This window comes from Ornithodoros turicata, chromosome 1 (assembly GCF_037126465.1).
Source record: "Ornithodoros turicata isolate Travis chromosome 1, ASM3712646v1, whole genome shotgun sequence".
Taxonomy (NCBI): Eukaryota; Metazoa; Arthropoda; class Arachnida; order Ixodida; family Argasidae; genus Ornithodoros; species Ornithodoros turicata.
The window spans coordinates 3,863,392-3,884,881 of record NC_088201.1 but is presented as its reverse complement, the minus strand read 5'-3'; the positions used below and the strand labels follow the sequence as shown (position 1 = coordinate 3,884,881).

Below are 21,490 nucleotides of genomic sequence, written 5' to 3'. Positions count from 1 at the left end.
CGCTAAAAAAGTTCTCGCTCTGACTCGCAAGCGTTTAGATCCAGGAACTAACCGAACTAGGTAACTAACGTGAGCGAGCAGACGATATCGATCAATATGTTGCTGAAAAGCAGCGTATTTGGACTTGAATTTTAATTACCAGTTCTAACGGATGGTACGTACCTGTACTACCGCTAGGCATGGGAAATGGGAAAATGTCGATCTGTCTATTCACCAAGCAGTAGTCTGCAGGGGCGGATTTAAGGGGGGGGGGCCCATACGGCCATGTTCCCTATGTAAAAACCCTATCTCCTGGATGATGCTGCGCTGCAAAGCACGATATTTCCTTAGGATCGCCCCCCCCCCCCCCCCACCATGACAGACCCTTAAATCCGCCCCTGGTAGTCTGTCTGTGCCCAGCCGGAAAGGATCCCTCGGCTTTGCGCATTATTGTTATGGGTGAAGCGAACATAGATGCGGATGGGTGGGTAATGCCGCTCTCCAACATCGCTTCTAACCCTGCCTTGAGCCGTTTCTTCTTCTCCCGGGCCATGTGGTATGGTCTTCTTCGTCGTGTACCTTCCCCCCACCCACCCACGTGTCCTGGTTCAATTGCCCAAGTAGCTGAAGGACACCTGGACATACATATGGTGCCGATCTCAGATCGGAGGAAAGAACATTCCACTGGTATAGCAAGTTCCTTGATGTAAGGAAGCAAAGCCAGAGACGATCGGATGTACCTTTCCACTGGTGGCGGACAAGTGTGCATCCTGCAGGACGATGCGGACCAGAAAATCTCCGCGGAGGAGTGTAGGCCCTTCACTGGGTCCCAACCAAGCCTCCATTTCGAAATGCTTGTGAACAGTAAAACGGTTCAGCTCTTTGAGATTTAGTTAGGTCTCAAATGCGAACCTTTCTTGGGAACCACAAAGAAAAGGGACGCGCTTCGTTCACTGGAATATGGGAGATATGGCTCGCTTCTGCATCAGCTCCTCGGTCACTCCTTTGGAAGCATGGGTGTCACTCGTGAGCTGACCGAGTCTGGTGTGTGGCGGCGCGTGGAAGAACTCCACGCTGCAGCTGTCTGAAGAACTCACACGTCTCGGCTAAGCCGCGCGCAGGTGTGAAGACAGAGACCTAGCCCGCCCGCCGGCAAGGGTGACCGGATTGCGGGATTTACCTCTAAGGCATCGTGGTGCTCTTTCCTTGAATCCCTCTGGGAAGGGCCTTCCCTGAAAGGCCTCAGCCGGTCGGCTGAACGAGGAAGCACTGTTTTGTGTCGGTCGGCTTCGCTTGGCTGCTGGTTTTTCGAACGTTCTCCTGGACGTTCCGTGTCTTGCTTCCTTTAAACGTTGACCGAAAAGATGAACCGTCCGTTCGTCTTCCGGATGGGGATCCTTGGCCCCCATGGTGTGCAGGTAAGGGGATATTCGGACGAGTACGTTCTCTCGGCGCTCGTTGGCGAGGGAAGCGAAAAGACGACCCAGTCGTGAAGGTGTTCCTTAGAGGTGTCCTTTGATGTCGCAGAGGGCTCCTGGTCTGTACAGAGCGCTGGGCCACCAGGTGGCTGATTGCAGATACCAGGCCTGCCTATGGGCATCCGAAAGCGCCTCATATTTTCTGGCACACTCCCCAGCTGTCTAAGTCACTTGCCGCGTGCTGTGCCCCGGACCGCTTCCTGTCACTCGCCGTATCGCGCACCAGAGATTTCATCTCAGCGTTCAAGTCCGGGACCAACGAGAAGGGGCACTATCTGCGAGCGCCTTCCGACATCGCTCAGACCTTCCTTCTGCACTCTTAATTTTTTTTACTCCCTTTTAGGTGTAATTCGGTGGTGTCATAACTCACCCCCTAAAGGGTGTGGGAACACCCCTAGGAGAGATACACCCTCCACAAAGAGGGTGTTCTCTGTTCGACCAAAAACACCCTTTCGGGTGTATTCCAGAAGTGCCATAACTCACCCCCTTAAGGGTGTATATGAATGCCCTGTGCAGGATTACACCCTCCAGACGGGCCTTCCAATTTTCAGTCAGCATAAAAAGAAAGATAAAAAAAAATGGATGCATAAGGTGATGTATGCATAGAAATATGTGCTCCTTGCTGTGGTCACTTACGTTTCCAGCAATACATCCATGTGTGTCAACACTGCCTATGCCTTCGGGGATTACCGCTGGAAGGTCACGATTCCGCAAAAACAACAACAACAACAATAAAAAGAGAGATTAGGAAATGACTTAATAGACAAGAGGAGAAACAAAAACACCCGAAGGCACAATTATCGCCCGATTTCTAATCGCCAGATTTAAAAATAGCGCCCGATTTTTACCCCTCGAATCTGAGAAAGGCATTTAACCCGAAAAAGTCACTCTCTACTTATATGGTTATAAGTAGGGCCTGACTTTTTCGGGTTTTATTTTTGGCAAATTCGGGGGGTAAATATCGGGTGATATTTTTCATTTGAAAATTCGGATGTATTCGGGTTAAATCCCGTTACGGCATATTCTGTCGTCAGAAATTCGGGTGTATTCGGGTGATTTTTTTTTAAATAAAAATTTGTCTTATCATGGAACTAATGTTTAGCAATGTTATCAAACTTTATTTTAATGCACGCTTACGAGTGTGCCACACGACCCGGATGTTTTCGGGTAGATTCGGGTTAAACCCGAATTTTACAGATTTCGTTCGGGGGGTAAATATCGGGCGGATACGGGTTTAACCCTAAAAAGTCAGGCCCTAGTTATAAGCTGTGTGACGGCGTCAATGAATACGGAGCGTCATTTCGAGGAGCCGAAAACGCACTAGCATGCCGCACCACAAGATATGGTGATGTACTTATTATATGCAACAATCGGTGAGACGCGAAGTATACAGACCGTGATTGCTTCTTCCTGTACATTTTATTGGTGTCATTTCATATATGGCACTGATTGTCAATAAATAGAAATATATGGCAGAAAGGGATCAGGTGACAACGACGCCCTTGTGAACGCAAGGACCCGACGGTCCTTCCAGCAGGGCTGGCCACAGGTAGGTGCGGATGCGATCGCAGCTCTGGTCGGACGTGTGGAACCTGACGTGGAGGTCTCTTCTGAAGACTCGCGTCTCGTACTCGATGCCAAATGGAGGTTCCTGGGCACTTAGGGCCCAGGCGAGGCGCACGCAGTCCTTGACGTACTGCTCAAGTCCCGAGCAGGTCTTTAGGCACGGGTAATCGTAGAGTGTGGCCCAGATCTGGGTGCACACTTCCTGCGAGAAATTTTCTATATTTCACTACATGTACTACTCTTTCAGATATTGTACAAAACCTTTGCAAATTTCCCTCGACTATATCATGGGTCTTTCAAAACAAGCAATGACAAGAATGAGCGCTAAGGAAGCGTATCAGTGAAATGTTTGCGTTCATAGAGCATAAAAGTAAAACCTCAACGCTGGGCGTGACGTCAAAGCGATCTGCAGCTGCCCTGAGGTACTCTGCAACACTGGCTTCTAAGTTCTGGGCGCTGGCGTCCTCCCCGGACACCTGTAGGACTTTGCGGACTTGGCATTGTACGCCGGCTAGGGCTGATTGTGCCGCCCGGAATGCCAAGACGACCACGGAGAACAGCAGCTTGGACTTGAGTTCGTCGGCGTCGCGCAGTTGTGGCAACGTGTCCAAGGCGTCCAGAGTGTCCACTCGAGCCTGCGTCCCAGCACATCGCATGATATATAGGCTTCTCTATAAATGCTGTTGACGGGAGCGTCAGTGGTAGGTACTTCTCTGGTGTACCGCACTGACGCTCTCGTCAACAAACCAGAACAGACACAATAGAGACATCATATGTGCATGAGTCAACGCATGGGTACACTGTAAACGCTTTCACACCTTTAAAGGTGTAATAATGTGCGTGGCGCACGCCCTTTTTGGTGTAATTTTCGTAACATTATAATGGAGTACGGTTTAGCACTAATTTTCTTTACTCGCACGCTGTCTGTCCTCCAAAAATTCAGTCTTTCAAGTCTCAACATTGTTGAACAGTATTGTAGACACTTGCACGTGCTCGATTATCGCTAGCGATGCATATATGCATTAGCACGTACCTACTATATCCAAGACATAATGAGAGCAAGATTTGGACTGACACCTGATCTTTTGTAATGCTTTTTAAATTTTGTAAAATATCAACCTAGAGGTACAATGTTAGGCAACCAGGTTTAATGTGCATGGCGCACACCTTTAAAGGTGTGAAAAAGTTTACAGTGTACAACCTAGTCTGCAGGGGAGATACGTTCATTCTGACGTCATTATTGCAACGGGGTTCCATTTAATTACACGATGCACGCATTGTATACTTGACGCAGGGGCGAATTGTATTTCTATTATCTCATCTTATATTTGGATTGAACGATGGCAGTTGAAGTAAAGGCACCAGCAGGTACTGTCTGATTGCCTGTCAGAGATGTCACACCATGCTAGCTGCCCTCTCTTCAACATACCAACCGAGGTATGAAACTGCGCGTTACCACTACTATGCTAGCTGTCAATTTATAATACACAAGATGTAACGCTTATACTGAGGATGTCCTCGTTGCCGTGTTCGGGCGATAATTGTGCCTTCGGGTGTTATCGGGTGTTTTTGTTTCTCCTCTTGTCTATTAAGTCCTTTCCTAATCCCTCTTTTTTGTCCTTTTGTTGTTGTTGTTGTGTTTTTGTTGTTGTTTTTTGCGGGATCGTGATCTTCCAGTGGTAATCCCCGAAGGCATAGACAGTGTTGACACACATGGGTGTATTGCTGGGAACGTATAGGTGACCCATTCTTACATGTGTTACGCGTGGCGACCTTTGTTCTTCTTCAGTGGAAACGTCACTCGAGGATGTCATAGTGACTGGGAATTCGGGGAGAAATAGGGTTTAACCCGAATTGCTCGGAGGTGAGTTTTTAATGACCGGGCGGAATCGGGTTGAACCCGAAAAAGTCACTCCCTAATTACAAAGCCGCGATGGCTCCGAATCAAGGCGTCAGTTACCTGGGCGTAGAGGCTTCCGTACCGTCGAATGAGAGCCGTGGGGCGACGTTCTCCGAGACTGAGTTTCTCGAAGTGGACCCCACGCTCCAGCATCCGCTGTGCCTGGACAGCCAATCTCTCGCGAAGTCCTCGTTCACGTTCTTCGAGCAGGGCCACATTCTGCCGGGCTCGAGACAGTTGACTGCGCAGCCGTTCCACCTCGCAACGGCCCCGACATGCTGCACACAATGATCGCACTACTTTTTGTGAACTGCCATCGAGTTGGGCTTTGTCGATCGACACTTATCTCGAAGAACATTACTTTGCAGGTTGTGCGCGCGCACCGACAAAACCTCATTTGAGCTGTTCTTTCTTTGGCGACATTTCTCCGTCCTACAACTTATGATAGTCTCCCCCCCAAATTAGTGACCAATTCATTCTATTTTCAATGGTATAGCAAGTCGACTGACCTCTATACAAACATCCCCGCCTTAGCGATAGGTGAAGAAAGAAAACTGATCCAGTCAGAGGCGTCGGAAGTCCCTCACGGCAGGGGGGGGGGGGGGCTAACCTAACCTAACCTAACCTAACCTAACCCAACCCAACCCAACCTAACCTAAAGAAGAGCCATTGATGTGCTGTGACGTACTGATGAAAAATGGGGTGGCGGGACTCTCAGAGCGAAAGTTCGGAAGGGGGGGAACCGTCCCCCCCTGCCCCCACCTTCCAACGCCCCTGGATCCAGTCAGACATGTACTAGATAGGAAATCAGGGTCACACTCAACATGTTTCTCAGCCGGGGAAGACAGGTAACTGTGCCACACGCGATTAAGGGTGATCAATGGAACAGCTCGTGAACGTACTACATTTTTACATAGGATCATCACCACCCTGTGGAGACCCGCAATGGTACAGCACCGGGTCGTTTCGGATGTGGGTATCACCAATCTGGACGACCGCAGTTCCTAACCCATGGCCGTAAAGTACAACGTGATGGTGAAAAAAGAAAGAAAAAAGAGAAAAGAATAACAGGCATACAGGGTGTCCCAGAAAACGTGTCATTGAATTATAATAAAAAAATTACGCCACCTAGAATCATGCGGCCAACGGCATTAGGTTTAGGCATCTTATTAGGTTTTTGCCACCTTGTAAAGTTAATGTCAGGTACCCCAAGTTTAATTATGCAAATATTTGCGAACTGAACTCAGAAATTTGCCAAGGGAAGGTCACTTTTTTACCCCACCAATATGAAGAGCGTGCCGAATTCACTCAAATTCATGATAATTGACAGTGATATTCACGAGCTATCTCAAATAGCCGAATATCATGCTTTTCGGAGCACCGGACCATAACGCGCGATGTCTTTCTGAGCGCAGTCGCTCGCAGTCCGACGAAAGGAGGTTCCGAAGCCAGCCCACAGAGCGATAGTAGAAAAAGTAACAGTTCCTAAAATTGGGAGAGGGAAAGCATTATCCCAGCGAAAGTCGGACTTGATAAGCCATGCCTGCGTTATCTCTTTCTGCGATGCCGGGGTGGGCTGGGTTTCCAACCTCCTTTCGTCGGACTGACGCAGATTGCCCTGAAAAATTCATCGTGCGCTATTCTGTGCGACCTCCGTAGAGCATGATGTTCGGCTATTTTTTCCGATAGGATAGCTCCTGAATATCCCTGTCAATTATCATTAATTTGAGTAAATTAGACACGCTCTTCACATTGGTGGGGTAAAAAAGTGACCTTTACTGGGCAAATTTCCGACTTGAGCTCGCAAAAATTTACATAATTAAACTTACGTTACACGACATTCACATGAGGAGGTGGCAAAAACCCAGTAAGAACAAATACCGTTGACCGCATGACTCTACACTCTTAAAAATGTACTTCACCACATAGCACGCTCTTACCCAACCATCATCTCGAATGATATCGTTATGTGCCTTGATTTGTTGAAAACAGGAGGCGTACGCCTTTTTTGTGACACTTATGCTGTTCATAATTGTCACAGAAAAGGCGTACGCCTCTCGTTTTCAACAAATCAGGGCAGATAACGATATCATTCGAGATGATGGTTGGCTAAGAGCGTGCTATGCAGTGAAGTTCATTTTTAAGAGTGTAGGTGGTGTAGTTTTTTTTTTATTATAATTCAATGACACGTTTTCTGGGACACCCTGTATAAAAAAAAAAGTAGCAGTGTTTTTGCGAGTATCTAACATGAGCATCGTTTGCTTCAACAGTATCTCTGTTCTGATTTCTGAAGATGTCAACGGTTCGAGAGACGAATACGACCGTGTTGCGTAATTACACGATTACTGTGTGTCACGTGTTGGCAGGGGCGCCGGAACAAGGGGAGCAGGGGGAGCGACGGCTCCCCCTCATTTACAGATGAGGTAGCACGGCTCCCCCAGATTGATATTCATTCCCCATATTCATACACATTACTTCAGCAATGTTAGTTTAGTTCTGCTGTACAAGTATGCGCATGTCGTAATTTGCCTGGCGCACGTTTTCAATTTGTGTACCACCCCTGTATTGCCTGCATGAGCCCTCAAGAAAAATAAATAATGATGATGATGATGATGATGATGATGATGGTAGCATTTTTTTCCGGCTCCCCCAATGGAAAAATAGTTCCGACGCCACTGCGTGTTGGACGATGACATCACTTGGAGCAGCACTGGTTGCGGTTGTTATCGCGTGGTGCTACCAGAAAGTGCACAGCTTCCTTACCGTAGGAGTGTACGCGGTTGATCATGGGCACGCTTCTTGGAGTACCCTACGTAACCTACCCTTATCGAAGATAACGTACCCGAGGGTCCCTCGCTTTGCGGTGCCGATTCCGTTGAGTCCGAGTGGTACCCCGCCGAAGAGTCTCCTTCCTCTTCATGCTGGGTCCTCATCAGGTCCAGCACCAGTTGACAGCCGTGCGTGAAGCGCACCAACACCGGAGCCACCACGGCGCCGGGGCTAACGTCCTTCGCTTCCTTGCGTAGCTGCGTGAACTGAACACGAGGGCGGTGTCACAGCCGGACTCCGTCAAAAAAACGACACGAGCGGACGGTATAAAAAACAAAACTATACTTAGGGGCAGTCCACAGCACAAATGACATTCTCATTCAATATGTGGAAGGGCATGCTTCGCGTTAAACAGTCACGCTTGTAACCGTGTATTCACACGGGCGACATCCTCACGGAATATTCTAGTAGAAGAAAAAGCGAAAACACTGCTCGGTGCGGAATATCGGGAATGGCGTATATTGCGCGTTTAGCAGACGACACTTAGCAGACGACACCGTCAGCGTGTTTTCCTGTCGTCTGCTACGGAATATACTTGTGGCTGTGTAGCAGGATATTCCCCACGCTTAGCAGTGTACGTGAATACACGACGTTGAGCGCTCGCGCTCACGTGATTGAGAAAGCTATGACGCTTTTTTATATTTTTCGTCTTCGTCTGATCTTGATATTCGCGGCAGGGAGGTCTAGCAACGTTTCAGGTTTTTCCCCCAGTTTTCCCGGCAGACTATCCAGACGAATGTCGGCCCCCTGAAGTCGGCCCAGGAACTAAACCTCTGTCCCTCACTCCTTCCTGTTGTCCTCTCTCCACCTGTTCACGTCTGTACGCTGCTCATAGCCACAGTTGCTTCGTGGCGCTAAGGCGGAATGTAAAACATATATATATATATATTTCGACACCGAGAAAGATACATTAATTAACCTAACGTTTCGACAATTCGCGAGGTAATTAGTCCCTTTTTTGATGGATAGGACGTGTTAGTAACTCTGGTCACAAACCTAGCTTACGTTATCGAGTCTTATCCAGAGCTCTCTCCATTGCGAATAACTTCTTTTGGACGGATATGTTGGAATAAAGATTATGCCGACGTATAAGGTAGAAGAATTGTACTTAGGTACGATTGGCTCCAACACACATACAAAAAAGGACGATAGAACATTTTGTGGAAGTCTTCGGCATTGTGTATAGTTTACCATACCGCTGGGTTGGTTACGTACGCTACTTCTTCCGGTCCGTCGGGTCTTTCGTAGGAACGACACACCATCGGCACTTTCGCTTAAAAATTTTCCGGTTTCGGCAAATTACGAAAACATGAAAGTCGATTATGGCCACACTATATTTCAGAAATGTATTATTTATATATTTCAATAAAAAAAACATAAATATTTAAATTTAATTGAACTTAAAAAAATTACTTTCACAAGAAATGCATCAAGTAGAAGTGCCTATGTTATGCTTCGGAATTGTAAAAACGTGGGAAAATAAGTGTGGCGACATACTACGCAAAGCCACGCGGAGGCTTAGCAATCGGCCATTGCAAATGTTGAGAGAGCAGCGTCTTTCACGATTTATCCGCAAACAACCGGACAATGTTTTTCGTAAAATTTGAGTGCGTGATACGTCCTCTACCAAACGGCTCGTCGCTTGATTCATTCTATCTTGATTACGAGCCTCGTCGATCGTCTAGGGTACATACGACCAGAGAAGGCTGTGCTCTATGTTCCATCGCCGAACAGACTGGGAACTGTATACAGAGGGACCTGTGTTCGTGGCTGAAACAGACGCTAGAAAACAATAGCACACAACATGATTCGACAAACGCTTCCTTGAGAAAGATGGTAGTGAGCTTTCAAGATTTCCATCAATTTCTCCATTTATTTTAAAAAAATTACTTATCAACTCCCATCGTTTGACTTTTCCCCCGCTGTTTGCGATGTTCATATTCATTTATGTTCGTGCACTTGATTCTAAGTTGCGGGTCGGTACTACATCACGATAAGTCGACATATGGGTACTAATCTACATTTTCGAACGCACGTGACCAGTATAAAAAAACTTTAGAGCGACGTTTGTCAAAATTTCAGTACTTTTTGAGCCAGCCCTAGCGAATTCCCGCAGTTAGCAAGCAACACTGCTTGGACCGTGGAGGACAGAAGAAAAAAGCGTGGGGTATAGTGACGGGTGAGTAGGGGGACAAATTTTAGCTCGATTTGTGTCTCGTAAGTGTCACGTTCCCCGAGAAGGCCAATGAGATGAGGGTCTTGCACACGCCACTTTGGAACCATTTTGACACGTTATTGGCGAATCTATCCAGGAATTCCGAAACTATACCATTGAAACGGCTATATAGACAACTGTAAAACCAGAAAACTAGCCGTGACCGTCACGAGGCGGCTCCCAATTTCGTCTTCTATAGTTGAGGCTCCCATTCCTTCCTCCGTTTTCGGTTTTTATTCTTGGGCGGATTCGGCGTATGATTTTCAATGTTTGTTGATTTTCACGAAATCGGCGTTTTTCGGTGTCTTTCTTGGCGTGTACATGGTTTCCCCGACTTATCGACGAATAGAAATCCAAATGTAATTTCCGCACGCAGGACGCTCATTCACCGCGGCGTTGTTCGCTGCGGTGGCATTTTACGGCCAACGAAAAAGTAAACGGACATTTTTCATAACCACCGTATTTCTCTGTCGTTTTCTGATCTGCATCAACAACTTACTGGTCAAGTGCAGCAATTTATCTCTGTCATGTCCTGGAATCTCCCTCTGTATCCGGCGTGTTCCGATTAAAACCGAATGAGGGAAAATTTACCCGGCGTATGTTTTTCGGTGTTTTTCGATTAAAACCGAAAACGGCGGAATCCTACATGTAGCATAGAGTGCCGCCAAAGTTTCGGTATTACTTTACCTGAAAGAGGACATCCTTGTCGAGCTGAATCCTGCTTCGCAATCGTGCCAGGATCGCGTCCAGAGGTGCATGTCCCGCTAAGGCTGGCTCGAGGGCGTTCAGTAGGGTCTTGTTCTTGATTAGCCTCTCCTGGATCTCCAGCTGGGCCACACTGAGCTGTCGCTGGTGGCTAGCCCCCGTCGGGGCCGGTCCGTGGCACAAAGACGCCGGTGGGGCACCACGAGCAAGCGCCAGTTCGTCCAGAGTCTGCACGGCTACCTTGTATTGGTGGGCCAGATAGTCGAGTTGGGTACGAAGGGCGTCGTGCAGGCTAACGAGGCCCCCGTCGGCACCGCCGGCCACCAGGCCGTGCTGGCCGAGGCCGTCCAGGGCTCTTTGGAGGGCTTCCTTGCGGCAGCGGAGCTGGTTTCGCGCCCGAGGGTCTGCGGCCACGATCACCTGCGTCCGACATTTGTCACAAATCCTCTCTTCTATAGTAACATCAATTGGAAATACAGTCAGACCTCGTTTTATGAACCCTCGATATACGAATTCCCTCAACTTACGAACGGCTCCACAGGGAACCAAACTTTTTCCGTGTATTTTGACCTCGTTTTACGAACCCTCGATATCCGAACTATGAACGGATTATTAGGGAACGGACCCAAAGTAGCCAAGCCATTCTGACCTCGATATACGAACGGGCGTTATGAACCTACAGAGGACAGGCCAATGGACCGGAGGCTATAATGAAAGTTTCTCAGTACATGCTGCCAAGGTCAAACATACAATGTCCCAACGCCACTACGTTCCACAAACATGATTCACCATTTCCTGAAAGAATAATTCCGGCGTTTACAGCCGAACGGTTGTGAGTTTGGACCAGGTCTCCGAGATGGAAACATCTTGCCATTCCAAGCGAAGGCGTTCAGTCCTGACAGCCGGTGACAAGCGTGATATTTGCCGTTGGAAACAGTCTCATCCGCGCGCGATACGGTACTTTGAGGACCGGGTGGATGAGTCAAGTGTCAGACTTCTGTCATCTCTTCTAAACAGGATAGACCCTGCCGAAAGTATGGTGCAAAGCACAATTACGCAGTATTTTCAAAAATAAAACTTATTCAAATCAATTCCATGTGGTTTTGTGACGTATTTGTGCACTGCACACCTCGGACCTCGATTTACGAATACCTCGATTTACGAACGATTTTCTGAGAAACGAAGGGTGTTCGTAAAGCGAGGTTTGACTGTATACTCTTTCAAAACAAGTCAAACCATCTGGCTGTAAATGAGGTCCGCTTATTCGAGTGAAACCGCCATTAAAGAGCGGCGACTGACGAAAGGGCACCGTAAGTTAGTTGGGGTTGAACCCTCCGGTCAGAGACCCTCTCATCTACGGTCTCGCTTTGATATGCACAAAGACAAGCTTTCTGTAACCCTCCTCTCCTGTATGTTTCCCAGTGAAATTAACACTTTTTTTCTGGTAGTACTTGAGGCCAATAAACCATAGGAGGACATTCCATTTGAACTCGTTCTTTAACACACTTTTTTTTTTATAGACACGACGTCATCCGCTAGCAGTCTTTTTTTTTTTTTTTTTGCAAAACTGTCGCCACGTCATCTGCTTCCAGTTTAAAAACTGATCTTCCGTGTGCTTCCCGATTGCTATATGGTATGATTTCAGTTTCGAATGAAAATCGTTTTCCCGAATAAAGGACACACAATCCATCTTTATCAATGCCACCTAGACTAAGTAAGGTAGGTAGGTAAGGTCTGATCGCTAATCGATGTGACCGTCGAGAGAAATCACGGCCCCCGAGGATGAGTCCTGCCCCCCCCTCCTCACGTCTCGATAACATATAGTCCAATTATTTCTCGTTCATATGACTACGTGCGTCTGAGCTACGTGTACTAAGTCACAGAAACCGCGTGTATCGGCCTAGTCTCTCGAGCACCCTCCCCCCTACCTGCAAATCCGAGGAGAACATAATATATGCGGGGGGGGGGGGGGGGGGGGCAGTGTGACGATCGCGAATGTTCTTGCAGTTCATGGCGTCTATCCAAGCAGCACTCTTGAATGGTTTCCAAAGTATGAGATTTTCAAAATACTTCCAATCTCGTGGCACCACCTCATTGGTCATCTCAGGACACCTTATATACATGTAACCGTATTGGGAATGTCCAAATCAACTATTTTCGTTTCTTTCTTTTTTTTTTCATCCGCCGTTTGCAGTGTGCACAGTATGTGTGTGTTGTCGCACACAGGATCAGCGGGTGGGGGGGGGGAGTTTTCGTATCGAGCCCCCCCCCCCCCTTACCTTGGAGGTCTGGCTACGCCACTGGCCGTGACCACCATATAACCGCAGAGTTTGGGTACTACGGTTTCTTTAATGGTTTTTATCGTATCAACGCGTCGCCGTGCGCCACCGGAAGTTTGTACGGTAAGCAGGGAGCGCGGTAAATGCGGGACTACTTTTTCTGCACACACCCTATGGACGCAGTGAACGGGAAAGAGAGAAGGCCCCCTTCTTTAAAGGGCGCAACGATAGAAAAAGAAAGTTGCACATCGTTTAACCTTCGAATATCGATCACAAACTTTGCTTGCTCTTTGTGCGATGTATTTTACCCAAATATCAAATAATGGCAGCCGAGACTGGGCGTAAGAATTCCTTCTCCGCATGCAACATCGTGACATCGTGACGTTTGAAGGCTGCGGTGTGACTCACATGTGTTTCTGGATGCCACTCACGCACGTGGAGTGGTGACCGACAAACTCGAGCATGAGGCTACCACTGTTCAGCGTAGTACGCTCTGCAAAAGCTATGCGTCAACATGCGGCAAAACCAGGAGCAGTCCCAGCGAAGTTCCTTAGGGGGGAGGGTTTCTGGGCACGAGCTCAACCTTTTCTCGCACGAAATCCTACCACTGGTAATCCATTTTAGGTATAGTGCCCAGCATAAAGCCAGTGGTTCGTTGAAGTATCGAGGACTTGAGATGCTCGTAAGGCTGGTCGAGAGACTCAGAATGTTTGCGACTTCGAGGGCGACGCCGGGTGGAAGGATGGCTAAAATACGGGGATATGTGCAGTAGTTAAACTACTTGTAGTTAAACTATTAGTTAAACTACTTGCAAAAGCGGTAGTTACAACTATAGTTAAACTTCTTTTTGTAGTTAACTACGGTAGTTAGGTTACAGCGGACCACAAATATTTTATTCGTTACGAAATTTTTATTAAAAAACTAGCGGAGCAAAACGGATGCCGTTTTTGCAGTTGAGTTCTACAGCCAGGCTGAGATGCCTTCGAAGAAAGTATGCAACTACAAGATGACTAATTACCCAAAATTCTTTAATGAACTCTTTAATTAGGGGATTTCGGGCAAAAGCGGGAGATCAGAATGGGAGACCATCCCAGTTGAAAGCCATTCCACGTTTGAAAAATCCTGAAACACGCACGTGCGTGAAGATATCCACCCCCGAATTCATGATATGCAAATGAGCCGGTGACATGGAGACGCTTTGAAGCGCCTTATGGATCCCCGAGGGCTGAGTGGGAGTACCACAGAAAGAGAAGCTCCCTTGAAGCGGATTAGGCTCTATGGATACACGAGGGCTTAATGAGAGTACGACACAAAGAGAAGGCTCTAGGGATCTCTGAGGGCGGAGCGAAAATATGGAGGATAGAGAGGACCCCTGTAAGCGCACTAGACTCTATAGAGCCTAGTGCGCTTAAAGGGGTCCTCTCTATCCTCCATATATATAGATCCATATAGGGATCGCTGATGCTATAGAGCGAGAATACGGAGGAAAGGGAGGGCCTCTTTAAGTGCACTAGGCTCTAGGGATCCCCGAGGCCGGAGCGATAATACGGAGGAAAGAGAGGACCCCTTCAAGCGCACTAGGCTCTAGGGCTCAAGCGACCTCTGAGGGTGGAGGGAGAATATTGCAGAAACCCTTCAAGCCCAATAGGCCCAATAGCGATCCCCGAGGGCGGAGTGAGATTATGGGAGAAAGAGAAGGCGCTGTGAAGCGCACTAGAGATCCCCGAGGGCTGAGTAGAGTACGACAGAAAGAGAAGGCCCTTGAAGAGCATTAGGCTCTAGCGATCCCCGAGGGCGGAACGAGAATACGGATGAAAGAGAGGACCCCTTTAAACGCACTAGGCTCTAGGGCTCCAGCGACCTCTGAGGGTGGAGGGAGAATATTGCAGAAACCCTTCAAGCCCAATAGGCCCAATAGCGATCCCCGAGGGCGGAGTGAGATTATGGGAGAAAGAGAAGGCGCTGTGAAGCGCACTAGAGATCCCCGAGGGCTGAGTAGAGTACGACAGAAAGAGAAGGCCCTTGAAGAGCATTAGGCTCTAGCGATCCCCGAGGGCGGAACGAGAATACGGATGAAAGAGAGGACCCCTTTAAACGCACTAGGCTCTAGGGCTCCAGCGATCTCTGAGGGTGGAGGGAGAATATTGCAGAAACCCTTCAAGCCCAATAGGCCCTATAGCGATCCCCGATGGCGGAGTGAGATTACGAGAGAAAGAGAACGCGCTTTGAAGCGCCCTAGAGATCCCCGAGGGCTGAGTAGAGTACGACAGAAAGAGAAGGCCCTTCAAGAGCATTAGGCTCTAGCGATCCCCGAGGGCGGAACGAGAATACGGAGGAAAGAGAGGACCCCTTTAAACGCACTAGGCTCTAGGGCTCCAGCGATCTCTGAGGGTGGAGGGAGAATATTGCAGAAACCCTTCAAGCCCAATAGGCCCTATAGCGATCCCCGAGGGTGGAGTGAGATTATGGGAGAAAGAGAAGGCGCTGTGAAGCGCACTAGAGATCCCCGAGGGCTGAGTGAGGGTATACGACAGAAAGAGAAGGCCCTTGAAGAGCATTAGGCTCTAGCGATCCCCGAGGGCGGAACGAGAATACGGAGGAAAGAGAGGACCCCTTTAAACGCACTAGGCTCTAGGGCTCCAGCGATCTCTGAGGGTGGAGGGAGAATATTGCAGAAACCCTTCAAGCCCAATAGGCCCTATAGCGATCCCCGAGGACGGAGTGAGATTATGGGAGAAAGAGAATGCGCTGTGAAGCGCACTAGAGATCCCCGAGGGCTGAGTGAGGGTATACGACAGAAAGAGAAGGCCCTTGAAGAGCATTAGGCTCTAGCGATCCCCGAGGGCGGAACGAGAATACGGAGGAAAGATAATAATAATAATTGGGAGTTTACGTCGCGAGACAACTGAGATCATGAGCGACGCCACAGTGGTCGGTCTGTGGATTGCTTTTGCCCACCTGAGGGTTCTTTAACGTGCGATGAAAGCTCATCACACGGCACCCCGTATTTAACGTCCCTCGCGGAAGACGGCGTGTCTAAGCAACTTGTACCCTGCCACCAAGTTGCTGGCGTCCTCGGCCGGGTTCGAACCCGCGATCTCGGGATCAGAAGGCGAACACGCTACCGACTGAGCCACCGAGGCCGGTCCGGAGGAAAGAGAGGACCCCTTTAAACGCACTAGGCTCTAGGGCTCCAGCGATCTCTGAGGGTGGAGGGAGAATATTGCAGAAACCCTTCAAGCCCAATAGGCCCTATAGCGATCCCCGAGGGTGGAGTGAGATTACGGGAGAAAGAGAAGGCGCTTTGAAGCGCCCTAGAGATCCCCGAGGGCTGAGTAGAATACGACAGAAAGAGAAGACCCTTGAAGAGCATTAGGCTCTAGCGATCCCTGAGGGCGGAACGAGAATACGGAGGAAAGAGAGGGACCCTTTAAGCGCACTAGGCTCTAGGGCTCCAGCGATCTCTGAGGGTGGAGGGAGAATATTGCAGAAACCCTTCAAGCCCAATAGGCCCTATAGCGATCCCCGAGGGTGGAGTGAGATTACGGGAGAAAGAGAAGGCGCTTTGGAGCGCCCTAGAGATCCCCGAGGGCTGAGTAGAGTACGACAGAAAGAGAAGGCCCTTGAAGAGCATTAGGCTCTAGCGATCCCTGAGGGCGGAACGAGAATACGGAGGAAAGAGAGGACCCCTTTAAGCGCACTATGCTCTAGTGCTCCAGCGATCTCTGAGGGTGGAGGGAGAATATTGCAGAAACCCTTCAAGCCCAATAGGCCCTATAGCGATCCCCGAGGGTGGAGTGAGATTACGGGAGAAAGAGAAGGCGCTTTGAAGCGCCCTAGAGATCCCCGAGGGCTGAGTAGAATACGACAGAAAGAGAAGACCCTTGAAGAGCATTAGGCTCTAGCGATCCCTGAGGGCGGAACGAGAATACGGAGGAAAGAGAGGACCCCTTTAAGCGCACTATGCTCTAGTGCTCCAGCGATCTCTGAGGGTGGAGGGAGAATATTGCAGAAACCCTTCAAGCCCAATAGGCCCTATAGCGATCCCCGAGGGCGGAGTGAGATTACGAGAGAAAGAGAACGCGCTTTGAAGCGCCCTAGAGATCCCCGAGGGCTGAGTAGAGTACGACAGAAAGAGAAGGCCCTTGAAGAGCATTAGGCTCTAGCGATCCCTGAGGGCGGAACGAGAATACGGAGGAAAGAGAGGACCCCTTTAAGCGCACTATGCTCTAGTGCTCCAGCGATCTCTGAGGGTGGAGGGAGAATATTGCAGAAACCCTTCAAGCCCAATAGGCCCTATAGCGATCCCCGAGGGCGGAGTGAGATTACGAGAGAAAGAGAACGCGCTTTGAAGCGCCCTAGATATCCCCGAGGGCTGAGTAGAGTACGACAGAAAGAGAAGGCCCTTGAAGAGCATTAGGCTCTAGCGATCCCTGAGGGCGGAACGAGAATACGGAGGAAAGAGAGGGACCCTTTAAGCGCACTAGGCTCTAGGGCTCCAGCGATCTCTGAGGGTGGAGGGAGAATATTGCAGAAACCCTTCAAGCCCAATAGGCCCTATAGCGATCACCGAGGGTGGAGTGAGATTACGGGAGAAAGAGAAGGCGCTTTGAAGCGCCCTAGAGATCCCCGAGGGCTGAGTAGAGTACGACAGAAAGAGAAGGCCCTTGAAGAGCAATAGGCTCTTGCGATCCCTGAGGGCGGAACGAGAATACGGAGGAAAGAGAGGACCCCTTTAACCGCACTAGGTTCTAGGGCTCCAGCGATCTCTGAGGGTGGAGGGAGAATATTGCAGAAACCCTTCAAGCCCAATAGGCCCTATAGCGATCACCGAGGGTGGAGTGAGATTACGGGAGAAAGAGAAGGCGCTTTGAAGCGCCCTAGAGATCCCCGAGGGCTGAGTAGAGTACGACAGAAAGAGAAGGCCCTTGAAGAGCAATAGGCTCTTGCGATCCCTGAGGGCGGAACGAGAATACGGAGGAAAGAGAGGACCCCTTTAAGCGCACTATGCTCTAGTGCTCCAGCGATCTCTGAGGGTGGAGGGAGAATATTGCAGAAACCCTTCAAGCCCAATAGGCCCTATAGCGATCCCCGAGGGCGGAGTGAGATTACGAGAGAAAGAGAACGCGCTTTGAAGCGCCCTAGAGATCCCCGAGGGCTGAGTAGAGTACGACAGAAAGAGAAGGCCCTTGAAGAGCATTAGGCTCTAGCGATCCCTGAGGGCGGAGCGAGAATACGGAGGAGAGAGAGGACCCCTTTAAGCGCACTAGGCTCTAGGGCTCCAGCGATCTCTGAGGGTGGAGGGAGAATATTGCAGAAACCCTTCAAGCCCAATAGGCCCTATAGCGATCCCCGAGGGTGGACTGAGATTACGGGAGAAAGAGAAGGCGCTGTGAAGCGCACTAGAGATCCCCGAGGGCTGAGTAGAGTACGACAGAAAGAGAAGGCCCTTGAAGAGCATTAGGCTCTGGCGATCCCTGAGGGCGGAACGAGAATACGGAGGAAAGAGAGGACCCCTTTAAGCGCACTAGGCTCTAGGGCTCCAGCGATCTCTGAGGGTGGAGGGAGAATATTGCAGAAACCCTTCAAGCCCAATAGGCCCTATAGCGATCCCCGAGGGTGGACTGAGATTACGGGAGAAAGAGAAGGCGCTGTGAAGCGCACTAGAGATCCCCGAGGGCTGAGTAGAGTACGACAGAAAGAGAAGGCCCTTGAAGAGCATTAGGCTCTGGCGATCCCTGAGGGCGGAACGAGAATACGGAGGAAAGAGAGGACCCCTTTAAGCGCACTAGGCTCTAGGGCTCCAGCGATCTCTGAGGGTGGAGGGAGAATATTGCAGAAATCCCCAGATAGCCGATCCGGCTGTCTGCAGCCTTAAAAAGCCACACTCCGCAAAGGAGATGTCCCGGTTAGTAAAAAGGAGCGCGCTCCATGTCAAACAATGCCACGTCCTATAGATGACAAAAAGCTTGAGCACTCTTTCGACAACGTCACAGGCTGCCATAGATTTTCGGTGAGGAAGCTTTTTCTCTTCTTCGCTGTTTCGGTGACGTCACATTTATCTATCGCTAACAGTGATAGTAGGGCCAAGTGCGTGACGTCAATTGAAAGGGTGCCGAGGCCTTCTGCTATCTATAGGTGACATTGGCTCAGCTCCCTGTGTTCTGCTTATGTAGTGTGTTTGAGGAGAGCGAGGTTATGTTGCCATGGCGATGATTAGCACAACCACAAACGCAGCAGTGTGAAGACCTTTGAAGATAAAACGACACGTCGCAAACAAAACGGGGGACTACATTGGCGCATTAACTTGGATTTTGCAGGATTGACAGGGATAGCATTATCATGAAACCAGTCCAAAACTCGATTCGCATCTTTCTGCAGAGATCTAATAGCATCATGGTAACGACCAAGAATTGAAAGTAGGAGGTGGTCATAATATTAAGGTACTATCAACCACTACTTCAATTTTGAATATAATAGTTATAACAATAGACTGGAGGACGTCACCATTTCTTGCTAATTTTCCGATATAAAAAAATGATCAAAAGCAGTAGCGAATGTGGGGCGGATAAGCCTCTGACGCAGCTCGGAAGACATACAGCAATAATATCTTATATTTTGCGTGGTCATAAATTTTAGCTCCATATGTTAGGCGTGAATGAGGAAGAGCACCTTGGCAATGATGGACCTGACGTTGGACAGAGTGGGCATGTATTCCTAAGGACATTTTCTTTTGACGTGTTTATGGCAGCTCAAATGTTCGTCTATATACAGGACGTTTCTTTATCCTTTATAGATTTGTTTTAAAAAAAAGCCGTGAAAGCCGCATTCACACGGTGCGGAATATCAAGACTGACGTACTGCGCGTTTAGCAGACGACACTTAGCAGACGACACCATCAGCGTGTTTTCCTGTCGTCTGCTACGGAATATCTTGTGGCTGTGTAGCAGGATATTACCCACGGTTATAGTACTGCAAGTGAAGACACGACGTTGAGCGCTCGTGCTCACGTGACAGCAGAAAGCTATGACGCTTTTCGCATCTTCTTCTTTCGCTTCTTCTTCTTCATCTTCTTCGTGACTACACGGTAAGATTCATTTTTAATTCTATGTTTTCGTGAAAATGTGAGAATTTGACGCAATCATTATTTAAATTCATCCTCTTTTTCTAAAATCCTGGAACCAGCACGTACTCTGAGATTTTAATCGCCAAACTTTTGTACGCAAATGAGGCGAAACAAGAGCTGCGCACTTCTCGAGCGCACCAGAAACGATCTGGCAGTCAGATGAGCCAATCAGCTCCATCGCTTCAAAACACGTGGTCTACCGACGCGAAAAATCTTTTTCCTCTTTCTGCTCTCGAGAAGTGCATATAGTTCTGGTTTCGGCTCATTTGCATACCAATGTTTGTCAAATTTATATCTCAAAGTACGCGCTGTGGGGCCCAGCGTATCCTATCTGCTACGTTGATAGGCATAATCAGGCAAATGCCCCGCAGTCCTGTGTTATAACTTGTGTCTCTATATATGTTTGAAAAAGCAATAAAAGCAATAAAATGAAATGAAATAATTCGGGGCTTTACAGCGCGAGACAACTGTCATCTTGTGCGACGTCACAATGGGTTAATTAATGGGTTAATGTGGGCTAATTTTGCCCACCTGAGGGCCAAAACTTCAACCAAAATTTTGAACCAATTTTTTAGTTCAATCAAAATTTGGTTGACTTGCCGTGCGCCGATAGCACACGACATATAGCTTGGCATAGTTTGTCAATAGGGATAGACCTCTCCCTGTTTGTAAACAAATGACGTCATACTGTTCGACAGCGCCACCAATTTGGTAGACTCGAACTACGCTCGAAGCTATAGGGGCGAACAAAGTTGCGCCCGAAAGCCACGATCTTGAGGGGATTACGATGGTCCCCGAAAGGGACGTGGCCTTCGGTCCTACATTTCTTTCGAGGGGTGCAACGAGGCAAATCTGATACAGGCATGAAGGCAGACAGGTTCTCGAGGTTCGATACCCATCCCAAACACTTTATTTTGGGCGTTTGTAGACATGGAGACAAACCTTGCCGGAGAAACCTGGGTGCGGACACAAACTTCCGACCGTGTGTTTAGGAACGACCACGTGTACAACACCAAGGGTGATCTAGCTGGCGCCACCCCTCGCAGACCCCTTGATGCCCCTGCCTCTTTTTTTTTTTTTTCGTAATAAACATATTCCCCCCTCCCCCTTGATGCAGCCCAACTGCCCAAGTGACACAATGGATGTCCCTTCTTCTTCAGCCGTACACGCTTAAAAATGAACTTCACCACATAGCACGCTCCTAGCCAACCATCACCCCGAATGACAGCGTTCTCGCCCCAGATTTGTTGAAAACGGGAGGAGGAGCCTATTGTGTGCCCATTATGCACGGCACAAAATAGGCTCCTCCTCCCGTTTTCAACAAATCAGGGGCGAGAACGTTGTCATTCGGGATGATGGTTGGCTAGGAGCGTGCTATGTGGTGAAGTTCATTTCTAAGAGTGTATGTTTAGA

The 21,490-nt window shown here is 48.8% G+C and overlaps 1 protein-coding gene across 1 annotated transcript in view; it reads right to left on the bottom strand.

Moving 5' to 3' along the window:
- Positions 1–2,879: 2,879 nt before the first annotated feature.
- Positions 2,880–21,490, bottom strand: part of LOC135379202 (uncharacterized) — a 44,776-nt gene continuing 26,165 nt past the window's right edge. The window contains exons 2-6 of the mRNA XM_064612444.1: positions 10,655–11,092; positions 7,766–7,958; positions 4,984–5,201; positions 3,401–3,658; positions 2,880–3,225 (exon numbers count right to left, since the gene is read on the bottom strand). Of these exons, the coding sequence (XP_064468514.1) occupies positions 2,941–3,225; positions 3,401–3,658; positions 4,984–5,201; positions 7,766–7,958; positions 10,655–11,092 (1,392 nt within the window). The 3' untranslated portion in view covers positions 2,880–2,940. The remainder of the gene's footprint in view (positions 3,226–3,400; positions 3,659–4,983; positions 5,202–7,765; positions 7,959–10,654; positions 11,093–21,490) is intronic.